Raw genomic sequence first — 13,081 nt, 5'->3', positions numbered from 1 at the left:
ATGATGTTGTGTTGCAAGATTTACCCATTTGCATCCTCAGCAGCCAACTCAGCAGTTCTCAACCTGTACCATTGACTTCAAGCCTTTGGTGATACAGCTGCTACACACAGTGTGCCCTGGAGTGAAGGGACCCAGCCTACCCACTTGCATTAAACGAGGACAGGTCAATATCCACTAGAGCACTGACAGCCCTTTCCATCCCCAGTGCAGGGGCCAGCAAGTATTAGAGGGCCAGACACTTTAAGAAACTACCCCCTACCCTGGATAACCCCATCCTTCCCTCAACAAGGTAGCTTCCTCCTAAAGGAATGTTAGAGGACACATAGGTGCCTTTGAGTTTTTATCACCTGCCCCACACAGGTGAGCCTCAAATCAATGCTCTGAAGAGTCCAGAGCATTTTTTGCTACAGCAGGAAGTGGGCACCTTGCTACACTGAAAATCTCAGCCAAAGAAGACAGGTGGGGAAGATCCAATCCAAGTCTGCAGCCCCTAGCCCTAGGACTGCATTTGAGCTGGATTTCCTCTCCTGGAGCACTTTCCTAATGCATGAAGCAGTCCCTGCAGTCCCTGCAGCATGGGGAGAAAGGCACTGCACAAAAATGGACCTTGACTGTTGGTACCTTGCAGCATTGCCTTGGGAAGCTCTTCCCCTTTGAGGTTTATCACCATTGCCTGACTCCATCTCCAACTCCAGCCCTCTCTTTGGAGGCCTTGGCCAGCCACCACTCTGCCTTGAACAGACTGTATCTCTGAGTCAGTGTTTGCCTGCAAGACCTTCATGGCACGCTAGAAGCAGCCAGGCAACAAAGCAAGAGCCAAGCCCCACACCAAGGAACACCAAGCAGGTCTCTTCCTTCCTCAGTCCCATTTCCAGGGTCCCTAAACCTCAATGCAGTAGTCTTTTCCCATGGTCCAAGCTTCCATCTTGCCCCATCTCATCTGCTTGTGCAGTGTTACATGGCAAAAGAGCACCTTTGGATCAATATTTGGGTTTTTTTATTAAAATATTGTTATACCAAGTGGAATGCTACAGCAATCTCGGTATAGGGCGGCATAACGAAACAGCCAGGTTTACGTTTAAATACTTAAGATAACTTAAAATGCACAAACAAGAACTCATTGTCTTTGGCAGAAAAAAAAAGTTCACAGCACGAAAAAATACTTAAAAAGAAATACCAATATTAATACAAAATATATTAAGTTGCTTTTTTCCTCTTTCATATTTTTTTTTGTTTGTTTTCCACTTTGTAAACAATGCACAAGAACCGAACGCATTTTTTACGTGTCTGGGAGAGAAAATAAAAAATGCAGTTGTCCAGCAAATGCATAGATGTTTAAAGAAAGAAAAAAAAAAACATATGAAGGCCAAGGCTGGAAAGTATCCGAGTTCAGAGGACTGAGAAACTCTCACTAAAATCAAAGTTGGCTACTGCCAGAAGCCAGCTGCCAGTAGATGAGGGAGGTACGAGGATTCCCAGTGAGACGGGACTAGGCTTCGCTTGGTGCAGATCCAGAAAAGGGCAACACATCCCACCCCAGCAAAATCAGACATGCTTCTTTCACTTCAAGAGCATTTCACCTCCATTTTCAATTAGATTTCTCCTCCATCTTTTTATCTTTTTTTTTTTTTTTGCATAACCATTATCCCATTCTCTCCCTTTACAAAGAAAAACCTGTCAATTGAAACATACCTAGGACTCTTCTGAAAGCTTCTTCCCAGATCCCTCTCCCTCCTGCTGCTGCTCTAGAAAACCAGAGGTACGATGCTGGCAAATAAAGATTTTCAACTCCTGTCCCTGGGACTGCTCAACTTGGCCCCATGGATTTGGATGGAGCTTAGTTGATGGAGACTGGCTGCAGATTTCTCATGGCTCTGCCCCTGCAAAGAGCAGCTCAGAAGCAGAGATGTATCCATACTCACACAGAGATATTTGGCTCATGGCTACTATTCAAATGGAGGGGAAATTCCAGTCAGAGGAACCATGGAAAAGCACCCTGAAGGAAATATTTCAAGGGACACTGAAGGCAGAGATCCAGAGACAGGATCTAGGCTGGAGAACATAAAGGATTTGACAAGGGAGAGAGAAGGAAAGATATGCCATGATCAGCAAAGGAGGAGGGAGGAAGGGAAAGAAACTGAAATGATAAATACTTTTGCTTCTGTTCTACAAAACACAGATGTATTTACAGGGGGATTATGTCTCCTGGGCTGCAAGCCCTCGTCACTGTACAGCTTCCACACACAAACACCTCCAGGGTCTTGAGCGCTCCAGAGCGCCCCTTGTCCTGTGCAGCGCCAGTCTCTCTGGCAGGAGGGGAGGCATGTGCATGCACAGGGTGACAACAGGATGCCAAGTAGTGACTCTGGCCATCCCAGTAGCAAGCCTGGCTCCCCGAACCTGGAGGCACAAATCTGTAGTGTCGGGGCTGCTGGGGCCATCCATCAAAACCAGTCAGCCCAAAAAAGATGCTGCTGTCCTCCAGGTCACAGCTTGGAAGTAGAGGACAGCTCTGTAACCTCTTTGCTTTGGCTGGCTCTGTGTCCTTGACCACGGGACCATGGAGCGGGCCTTCCCTGGCTGCACAGCACTGTTTTCTTGCAGGAGAGCATGGGCAGGGACCAAACACAACTCTGACCACAGCAGAACATGTGGAGGATTGGAGGCATGGCCTAGTCCCCCACCCCGCAGACTGTGGCATACTCCTTGCAAACCCTTCTTCTCTCAAACTCTGCCATCCAAGAATTTGCTGCAAGGGAGAACAAGTCCTGGCCACGCAACTGGAAACCGAAGGGCTTCTCTGACCATACAACAAAACGTGAGGTTGGAGAGGATGACACGTCTGCCCTGGGTGACCAGAACTGCCCATTCTTAAATCAAGATCTCCACCATATCAGACAGGTCAAGGGCTCTGGCAGCAGCCAAGCTCTCTGCAAAGAAAAAAGGTGAAATCGTGAGAGCCCTGGAGGAGTACAGAGCTCCATAGAAAAGTGACATGTGAATTGGAGAGCTCAAATGAGTCATTTTTAGTTGGGCTCTTTAAAATGCTTTAAAGTCAATGATGATTTTCTAAATCCCACTGATGTTTTCCCACAGCTGTCTGTCCCAGAGGCCTAAGCCCATGTGCTGGAGCTCAGACCTCCAGCTTTGGGCTGGCTTCTGCTTGCTTGCACTATCCAGGCTGCGAAAGGAGAGACCCTGGCCCCTCTCTCACCTGGCCAGAAGGCTAAAGGAGGTCAAAGACTGGTTGTGACCCTGTGATTTCCTTTCTAGATGGTACATTGGAGAGCATGTTAGCCAAGCAGGAGAGCTTTGGCATGGATTTATAGCCTCAGATTGAAGCTGCAAGTGACAGCAGAGGAAAATCCAGGCTTACTCTCCTCCCTCACGTCTTTTCCTCTCCACTTTTCCATGCTTCTTCTCAACCAGTGACTCCACTCTGCCCCTCCAGTGCCACCAGCATCACACACTGCCGTATACCCTCCATTAGTCACAGCCATGGGAGGCCAAGCCCTGGCAGCTGGCAGAGAAGAACCAGTTCCTTGCTCATAGCTCAGCTATGCAAGGCGTTTAGAGCAGAGTGGGTTTCCTCTGTGCCTAGCCTAACAGGGGCCCTGCCAGTCACTTTGGGCCCTGTCACATAGCCCCTCATTGGTCACACTAGGGATGGCAGAAAGAAGCCAGCAGGACTTACCCAGGGAGCTGGCTGTGCACTCAGGCCCCTCACCCTGGCTGCTGCTCTCAGCCAGGCTGTCTGTCTGTGTGCTGCCATCCTTGCTACCATGCTTGAAGTGAAAGGGCAGGTGGCCAGAGCTGGGTAGTGATGCTGGTTCTTCTGCTGGGGCTTTGCCTGCTAGAGGAAGACAGAGGAGATACTCTTAGAGCTTAGGTGTTCAGCTCTTCCATGAGGCCCTTGTGTCTTGTGATGGGTCCCCAGGATCTACAGTCACACAGCTTAGTGAACAAATCCCACATCCACCAGGAAACACCCCAAATTTCTTGAGTGCCAGAGTTACTTCCAATAACACAGAGGGCAAGTGGAACTTCAGGCAACTCTTTACTGCAAAGCAGAGGCAAGGAGCATGCAGAAACCTCCATTTACCTGCACTTCCTCGGGAGGTACTCTCTGCCAGCCGATCGCTTGGGCTAGCTCCCTGCCAGCTCTGGGTCCCAGAGGCTGGAAAGATGGACGGTACAGACTTGGCTGGCCGCAGGGAGCCTTGGAGAGCTTTGCTGGGGTCCTTCCGTGAGCGTTGCTGCAATACTTTGATGACAGCATCCTTCTCCAGTATTTGGGCATGCAGAGCTTTTAACCTGGAGAGGTCAAGAGGCAGAAGTTGAGAGAGAGACAGGGTGGGGGGGGGGCACAGGGGTTTTGGTACAGGACTTTACTGGCTGGGGCAGAGGGAAGGATGATAAAGCCTCCACTGGAGAAAGCCTTATCAGGCCCAGCTGACCTGGCTGCTGTTGAGCCATGGAGAAGCCACACTGGAGACAATCAGTGATGGTGCTACCCACCCAGATCAAAGAGCAGCTTCTTGGAAAACATGCCACATGAGGTAGCACTACCTGTTCTCCATCTCCTGGTGCTTGTGGTTGGCCAAGAGGAGGTCCTCGTTGAAGCTGCTGTTGGGAGAGTGCCGCGGGGAGTGGCTGATGAGCGTCGTATCCCGCTGGGCAGCCGCAGTGGCTGCAGCGTCCATGGCAAACTGCCGCATGGTACATTCCTCGAGGTACTTCTGCTCCCATTTGGTCATGTCAGCCTCCAGGGCAAGGATCTTCTCCTCCTTCTCCCTCAGCTGCTCAGAGAGCGTGTGAGCACTCAGCTCTGAGGGTCCTCCACCTGGGGTGCCTGCCTGCCTCTGCATCAGCAAAGAAAATTCCCAGAGAGGGTGAGATGGTTCCAGGAGGAGATGCTGCCTGGCACCCAATGCCCCAGCCTCTCTGGCACCCAACGTGCAGCATCACCAGGGGACCCCTCACCTGCTGAGCCCGCAGCATCTTCAGCTCCTGCTCCAGGCGTGTGCGGAGCCGCAGCTCCAGCTGCTCCCGCTTCTCGCAGGCAGCCTGGAGCTGGCCCAGCGCTGCCTGCAGCCTCTCCACCTTCTCCACATATGCACGCTTCTTCCGGAGTTCAGCCTCAGCCTTTGCTGCCCGGGCCTGGGCGCTGCCCAGTGCCTGCTCCAACAGCTCTGCCCGTCGCCGCTGATCCTCGTTAGCACTGCGCAGCAGGGAGACTTCCCGCTCCAGCTTTTCCTTCTCCTGCTGGTGCTCATAGTCTGCAAAAGGCACCCATTGTGTTAACCAAGCAATCCAGGCCAGACCCCAGCGCAGAGTTCTCCTGGGTTCCTACCCAGGAAAGCCTAAGGCTGATGAAGGACAGAAGCTCTGAAAATCCCCTCCCCACTGCATTGAATTGCAAGGCAAGCTCATTGTAGGAGCTGAGAGCTAAGGTCAAAAGCTATCAAGCTGCATCTCTGCCTTCCTTGTTATCCTGGACTGATGTTTTTGGGTGCACAGGGTAAGACTAGTGGTTAGAGCAGGCCAGTGGCTATCACACCTATGTCCCACTCTGGGAAGCTGTGTTGCTTGGCTGGGCCTTGCTTTTCCTGCCTGTAACATACTGACAGGCAGCTCTCTGTGAAGAATGGTGGAAGTTGGTACAACAGAGCAGGGCATGCAAGGTAGCTGTTACTCAGCAGCAAGCTCCTACTGCTCCTCCACTATTCATGGGAGCAGTGCCCTGAGTTTCCAAGGCATTTTGCTCTCAAAAAGAGGCTGTGCCTATAGGCCAGTCTGCCTGCTCAATGTGGCCATCTCTCCCCCAGCAGACAAGCCAGGTCAGGACCAGGTGGCTTCCTAGGAGCATGGAAACACACAACAGAAATAGCCTCAGTTTGGCATATTTGAATCTAACCTTTGACTCAGGCCTTGTGCATGTGAGGGGGAAAAGCTGTCCTGACTGCATCTAGCCACCTTAGGGAAGGAAATGCAATTCCTTGCAGATAACACTAACACTGGGCCTTTCCACTGAAAAACGTGCCCAAGCTGGCCTCCAAACTGAATCAACAGTGGCTAGATGGGAACAGACATGAGAGACTGTCAGACATGTTCCCAGCCTTTGGCAGAAACAAGGAGAAAGATTTAGATGTATTTTTCCTTTAAAAGCCCGACTCCATGTTGTCACAAGGTGTAAGGAAAAGGAATAACATGAGGGCTGGGCTGAAGAAGGGAGGGAGTGTGGACTTTGTGCTGGAAGAGCCAGAGCAGTGGCTGGAATGTGGAGAATGCAGGTCACACTGCCGGGCTGGGATTAATGGCTCGCGTCCAGTGCCAAGAACAGCTTAATTCTCCCTGGGGAATGGCAAAAGCTTCCACCCGAGATCCGCCTCCTCCTCAAGCTTAAAGGGACTGTACCTTGCCCCACCACTACAGGAATAGGCCTGCTTACTCTTATCTGCCTCAAAGAAATGCAGCAGGAACGCACCATGGGGCACATAAGATGGGGAGCAAAGCAGAGACGAGCAGGCAACTCCATCCTAACACTTTACTGACGTTGAGTGGTCATCAGGGGACTTACTTTGTGCAAGGAGTTTCGCCACTGTGCCTTGATTATTCTCCTGGTTTTCCTGGGTCTTACTGGCCAGTTGTTTGTTTGCAGATTCCAACCGTTCTGGTTCAAATGCAATTAAAACCAATTACATTTAAATATAATTTCAGTTGAATTAATTGGGAGCAGCTTGGTTCCCAGTGAAAATACCTAGCCTAATAAAACTAGCTCAAAACAGAAATGTTGGGGAAATGCCAAGGGATAGAAAGCACTCACTGGGGCAGAGGAGCAGAGAAGTGTCACCAACTAGATGAAGGTGTCAAACTTTCCTGACTGAGGGCTCGCATGGAGGAGAGGGACAGAGGTGACCTGGCCATACGCACCCAATGCTCTCACTGGGCAAGGACTGAGCTCCCGAAGAAGGGCAGGCATTTGCTGGGCATGTAGAGGGAGCTACACCACCCCCATCCAGATCATAGTGCAATTATAATCATCCTCACTCACTATAAATAGTGGAGTTGAGAGATGTTTCCCCTGCCCGGCACTACCCATAACTCCACACCTTTCAGGTCTCGGTTGAAGTCCTGGAGCCGACGCATCTCCCCATCTCTCTTGTTCCTCATGGCTTTCTCCAATGCTTCCCTCTTGGAAGAGGCCTTCATGAGGTTTTCATAATCCTCTGAAATGCGCTGAATCTCTGTTTCCAGCTGAGGGAGGAGGAAATGACAGACGGAGGTTAGATATTCTTGGAATGAGGAAAAGAAAGGAAGATGTTGGCTAAAGATCATCCAGCTTTCTCAACTTGACCTGAGCTGCCAAAGGAGCATTGCAAATCCACAGGGCCCCAGAGGTCAGTATTCTTGTCTTTCACCTCCACTAACTTGAACTCACATCCCACACCAGAAACCAGCCTCTTGCTCACACAAGGGACAGGGAGCTTTGCAAGTCACAATAAAAATGCAGGGCAACACAAACCCCGTGTGTGTGAGGGAAACCTGCCTGCACTTGCCTGGCCCAAGCTTTGCCCATAATTATTACATGCATGTCAATAAAACACCTCCAAACCCTTTCCCTTCACCTTATGAAAACCTGAGCTGGCATAGCCATCTCCAGATTGTTTCATAGCTTCTAAAACTCATTCATCTTCCCCTGCTCTTCCATTTGGTGCCTGCCTTTTATTTTAAACCACAACAGAGTGCTTGGAGAATTGGAGCCTGGTTTGAGCCAGTATCTGTTCCATCCCTGCTCCATCAACCCCAGGGAAGCCACTCCAAAGCTAGCTCTAGCTGGAACGCTTGCCTGCCTGTGGTGGCTCTTGGTGGTACAGAGATAGGTCAGAGAGGCTTGCCAGAAGAATCCCAGGACCCAACTCTGTGGTGGGGCTGGAAGGAAACATGAGCTTTCTGCATAGAGAGCCACAGGTTGTCATTCCAGCAGGGTGCCCCTGGCCTGACCCACAAGGCTGTGCTTGTCCAGGGCGCGCACCAACACTTCTCAAGTCAGACCAGCTCAACCGGTATGGGTGCATTTTTGCCAAAATAACTGCACTTATCCAAGGGGCTCCCAACAGCGGGGATCACAGCACTCCATGCCCTAACTGGGGCTGCTAGAAGCTCCTGCCACAGTCCGACCTTAGCAACACACTACTGACGATGAGGGAAAATTCAAGTCTTCCTGCCTTTAACCTTACAGTCTTGGGGGGGAGTCTTCTCCCTCACTGTGCTGAGTCCATCACGCATGTCCCTCTATCATACTGTAGCCACGCTCTCCTCCACACTCCTGACTAGTGGGCTTCAGCTCTCCTGTGCCACCGTACAGCCCCCAGGGCCGGCACATGCTCCGGCCTCCATGGCACAGCCTCTCTCCTTGCCAGGAGGCCTCCAATGGCCCATTTGTTCTGTGCAATCGGCAGAGAACAGGCCTCCCCTTGTGTGCATCTGCACAAAAGACTTTCTGTGGCAGCCGGGTGCAGACCCAGGGCGGGAGGGACAGGCAGAGAGAGAGGGCCCAACTGTTACCAGAGCCGGAGAATAGGCTCTTTTTCCCCCCGAACTTAACAGCAGCTCAGCTGAGGACCTGTTGTGCACTGTTGAATCACAGCTGTTTAGAGGGATGGGGGGGGAACAGTCACTGGACAGAGGGGGAAGAAATTAAAAAACTAAAGGGGGTGAATTTTCGCAACAGCTGTTTGATCCTCCTCCAGACAAGAAGCAAGCAAGCAAGCCTTTCTAAAATCCAGAGACAAAGCCAGGGCCTCATCTTAGGCAGGTATGGTCCTCAGCAGAGCAAGGCTGCTCTTAGTGCAGGTCAGGGGAAGGAGCCCGCTCTAACCCAGCGAGGCCTCGAGGCCCACATAAAGGCTCCTGTGATGGGCAAGGCAACCCTGATCTGCCCAGGGCTTGCAGCAAGTTGGGCGTGAGGTTGTGCAGCCCCATTTGCCTCCTCTGAGAGGGATGAGCCTCGACAGGAAAGCCCCAGGTGAAAAGCAGAATGTCCCTGGCCCTGCCGAATCTGTGAAATGCCCATGCCCAGCAAGTCTGACGTACAACATATGTGCCTCAATTCAGGGAGATTCCCTGCGGGGAATGTCCCTTCGAGGATACCAGCTTTTCTAGGGAGCTGCTTGTTCAGCATTAGCAGAAAGCAATGGCACTCTTGCACTGTGCCTATTTTTATCAATGACTGCCAGCCAGGCCAGGTTACTGCAGCCTGCTCTCCAACGTCAAAATGCCTTCACCTCCTCTGAGAGGCTGCCCAGACGAAAGGTAAGGTGCAACACAAATGTGCAGCACCCAGTGCTCCCACCCCACCAGGCACTCCAAGCCAGCCCGCGGACTCTGCACTGAGCTCCTGCACCGGCAAACAGCCCCCACCACTGCTACCTCTGCTCATTTACCTTCTGGATCCGGCTCGCTTTCTCAGCATAGCCCTCCAGCTCCTGCCGTAGCTTATCACTTTCCCTCCGGAGCTTCTCATTCTCCCGCAGCAGCTTTTCATTGTCTCTCAGTACAGTCTCCACCTGAGCCAAGCGGGTGCTGGCAGAGGCCGCCTGGGCTGTCATCAAGGCCTCCATCCCGGCTGGGGTGAGTGAGCCTAGTGGGCTGTGACATAGGGGACTCTGCTGTGGCAGGAAAGCTTGAGAGACGTGAGTCTGCATCACCCTGAAGGAGAGGAAGAAGTAGGATGCTCAGAGGCCTTGCAGGGCTGAAGCACGTTGGTCAGCTCCACCGAACCACGGCTGGCCACAAAGCCAGGGGAGCCCGCCAGCCATCTCGCTGCTCTTTGGAGCCCATTACAAACCCACAGACCTCTAAAGGACCCATGTTTTCAGCCTCAAGCTGACCCATGTGGAAGAGCAAAGCAACAGGGAGCTTCAGCAATTCCTGTAGGCTACACTATGTCTTGCCAGGGTGGCAGACCCTGGTCTGGGCTTGCACAACTGAGGATAAAACAGGTGCTGGGACCCTTCAGGTCATACCTGGGTCATCTGAAAGGAGGAGGAAAGTTCTTTGAGGTTTCTAGCATGTTTTTCAGACAGACCTGGGAAGCACTTGCTTTGTAAAGGCAGATCTCAGAAGCCCAGCACTGCACCTTGCCCTAACGCCTCCAAATGTAAAGCAAATCTACTCCTGCAGTAATACCTTTTGCAGGGACCTCTTGAACTACAGGTGCCCAGAGCATTTCTGAAACTGGAATTAGGCTATGTATGCTGGAAACCTACAGCACCATCACTATTTTTTGTCATTCTCTGGGCAGACAAAGCAAGGGTGTAGGCTCCTGAGACGGCTCTTTACTAAAAGAGCTCACTAAAACACTATTAATATGTCCTTTTTATATTTTGAATGTGGTGAGCAGGGCTGTCCTGGCTTCCCCACCACCCTCCACACCACATCCTGCACTGGAGCAACTGCTCCAAGTTCCTTGACATCCCAGCAGCAGCCTGGAATCCCCAGAATGCTGCACGTCTGCCCTGCTGGAGCTGGCACGGCACAAGACCCCAGCCGGGCTCCACCAACGGCTGGCCACCAGGGGCTTGCATTCCTGCAGGATGATATAGGAGCAAGAAAGAATAAATACATCTTCCTTGCAGCTCCCCTTCCACTCTTTGTTCCCCTGGAAAGAGAACATTTCCTGCTAGAGATGCTATCGTTTTCTGTCCAGCTAGGTCAGAGAGGCAAAAACTGTGGTGCGTGTTTCCACCTTCCCCCAGTGTGGCAGCAACCTGCAACTCTTCTCCTCCCCTCATTTGGTGCAGTAAAAGCAAGCAACTCCAAATGCCAGGTGAAGACCTGATGCTCTATGCTTTCCAGAGCTGCCCTAGCACAGGCCCTTCACACGGGCCTGTTAGAGAGAACTTGAGGCTGGCAGAGCTGGGCTTTGCCAGCAGTATCAAGCTGCTAAAAGAAAGGAAAACTCTCCAGTGCTTCTCATCTGCTCCACTAACAACACTCACCAGCCCACAACTCCATCCAGCAGAAAAAGAGGTCTTCATCAACTTTCCTAGAGCTCCCCTGTGGCATGGTGAGCAAGTCAAACCAGTGCTAATCTGTTTCCCTTGGACAGCACGCCAGCTCCCTTTGTGCTAGGGTTATTTGCTCTGTCATCAGCCCACAGACCTCCCCCCCAGTTTGGGACCACAGGACAGGTTTCCATGGAGTGGCGAGTGCATTTTCCTTCCACCCTGGCCCATGTCTGTTCCAAATTTAGCCATTCCCTGGTCTGGTTCCAGCTCCTAAATTAACCCAAAATTCCATCCAGAGCATTAGGAGGGGGAAGGCTCTGTGAAAGCAGTTGAATTTTCATTGCCACCTGGAAAAATTGACCTCTAGTTTGGCTACACATTGAGAAGTGTGGCCTTGGTGCTTAAATGCAGGGATGAGAGGACTAGTGTGGTCAGCAGGTACAGATGGTGCCCCACAGGTGAGCAACAGTGGCACCCATGGCTCCCAGAGCCCCCACAAATCCTGGTGCAGGGGCCTTGAGCCAATCCAAATCCAGCACTATGAGAGTGAGAAGTTCAGCAGTGGTGCTGAGATTGTCCCATGCCCCATGTGCCTGATTGGCTCAGCCTTCTCCTGCAGGGAGTAGTGAGCCACAGAGCACCCATAGCTCCCATCGCTTTCTGAGGTACACGGACCGTGCCCTGCTCTGGGAGCACAACTTGTGGCTAACCACCCTAGCCTTGGATCTTTGCGTTCCACAGACCTCAGCTTATCCACATGCTAGGGGCATCAGAATAGACAGGACTGGGCTGGGAGTCACCTCACGAGCACGCTGCACCCCCAGAAGAGCACATCACCTGTGCCAGGGGCTGTAGGTTACCTGACATCGGGATGCTGAAATGCAGGACCTTCCTGAGAGCAGGGTCTGGGATCTGCCAGGTAAGCGATGGAAGCATCCTGGGAAGGGAGGATGTAGGGGTACTCTGGAGGAGGTCCCCGTGGCTCTGTCCCCTCAGAGTGCTGGCCTCTGAGGGCAGAGAGCTGGTAGTGCCTGGAAAGCTGGGGGTAGCTGTGGGAAGAGCTCATGTGGTTCTGCGCCTTGGCTCCATTCCTCTCCAGAGACATCTGCATGAGGCGTTCGCTAAGTGATCTCACATGGCCGTGCTTCAGGTCCTTCAACGAGTCGTCCGGGCGCCTGCCACTGCTCTCGGCCCTGCGTTGCCCGCTTTCACCGTGAGCGCCCTGAGAGTTTCCCCCAGGCTGCTGCCCACCCCGCTGCGAGGCATAGTACTGGGAGTGAGCCTTGGCCTCCTCGTATGTCGGAAGCTCCTCGCCCTTGTGCTGGGGCTGGTAAAGCCGATACAGGCTGTTTTCCAAGTAGACATGGTCGGAGTGATGCTCCTGGCCCTGGGGTTCCTGCCGTGTGGACTGCTGCACCATTTGACTTTCTTCTTGGGTAAGACTTTCGAGAGACGAGCGGGGACTGCCAGTGCCACCCCCTCCACGCAGGGCTTGCTGCTGGATAGCCAGCAGCGTGCGGTTCTCAGTGAGGTTTCCATATCTCAGCTGCTCCTGGATGAGACGGTGCAGAACCGTCCCAGTTGAATCCTCTGCTGTCCTCATGTCTGCCTGCTCAGTCAGCAACCTCCACTTCGACCAGAAAAAGATGTCCCCAGATCTAGCAGCAACCGGCCACACTGAGGTATCTGCAAGGGGAGAGAATGGACATCAGGAACTGGCCCAGGCAGGAAAGAGCAAAAGTTTCTTAATGCACGCTCTCCAAGGGGTTGTTTTCCAGGAATCCTGCTTGGGCGCACTGGCAGGCGTCCATTTACAGGGTGCGCTGGCCGAGCGGAAGCCCTCAGCACCAGCCTGAGAGCAGGCAGAGCCTCCACAGAGCCCAAGGGCTGAGCACCGGCGCTCTCATCACAGCCGCCGGCCGGCTCCGGGGGGTGGGGGGGTGGAGGAGCTCGTGCTTTTAGCGGGAGGGCCCCGCTCCCTCCAGCACCGAGGGGCCGGGGCTGCCGGCGGCCCCCGCCGGGGCAGAGCAGAGCGGGCAGGGGGCGGCGCGCAGCGGGATCCCCGACGG

The 13,081-nt window shown here is 52.8% G+C and overlaps 1 protein-coding gene across 2 annotated transcripts; it reads right to left on the bottom strand.

The window, feature by feature from the left end:
• Window positions 1–980: 980 nt before the first annotated feature.
• AMOTL2 (angiomotin like 2) lies at window positions 981–12,890 on the bottom strand. Of its 2 annotated transcripts, XM_085316603.1 has the most exons (9): window positions 11,873–12,887; window positions 9,447–9,711; window positions 7,113–7,257; window positions 6,581–6,673; window positions 4,984–5,279; window positions 4,570–4,862; window positions 4,103–4,314; window positions 3,695–3,853; window positions 981–2,930 (listed from the first exon to the last, which is right to left on the bottom strand). In XM_085316603.1, the coding sequence occupies exons 1-9, from the start codon at window positions 12,613–12,615 to the stop codon at window positions 2,872–2,874; spliced, it is 2,265 nt and encodes a 754-aa protein (XP_085172729.1). In that variant the 5' UTR covers window positions 12,616–12,887; the 3' UTR covers window positions 981–2,871. The 2 variants fall into 2 exon arrangements, with proteins under 2 accessions (XP_085172729.1, XP_085172730.1); XM_085316604.1 differs by lacking the exon at window positions 6,581–6,673 and having other exon boundaries at window positions 11,873–12,890.
• Between the last annotated feature and the right edge of the window lie 191 nt (window positions 12,891–13,081).

This window comes from Rhea americana, unplaced genomic scaffold (genome assembly GCF_003343005.1).
Source record: "Rhea americana isolate MKP2758 unplaced genomic scaffold, rheAme1 scaffold_473, whole genome shotgun sequence".
NCBI classification, from domain to species: domain Eukaryota; kingdom Metazoa; phylum Chordata; class Aves; order Rheiformes; family Rheidae; genus Rhea; species Rhea americana.
The sequence above is the reverse complement of the archived record's forward strand: the minus strand, read 5'-3'. Positions and strand labels throughout refer to the sequence as shown.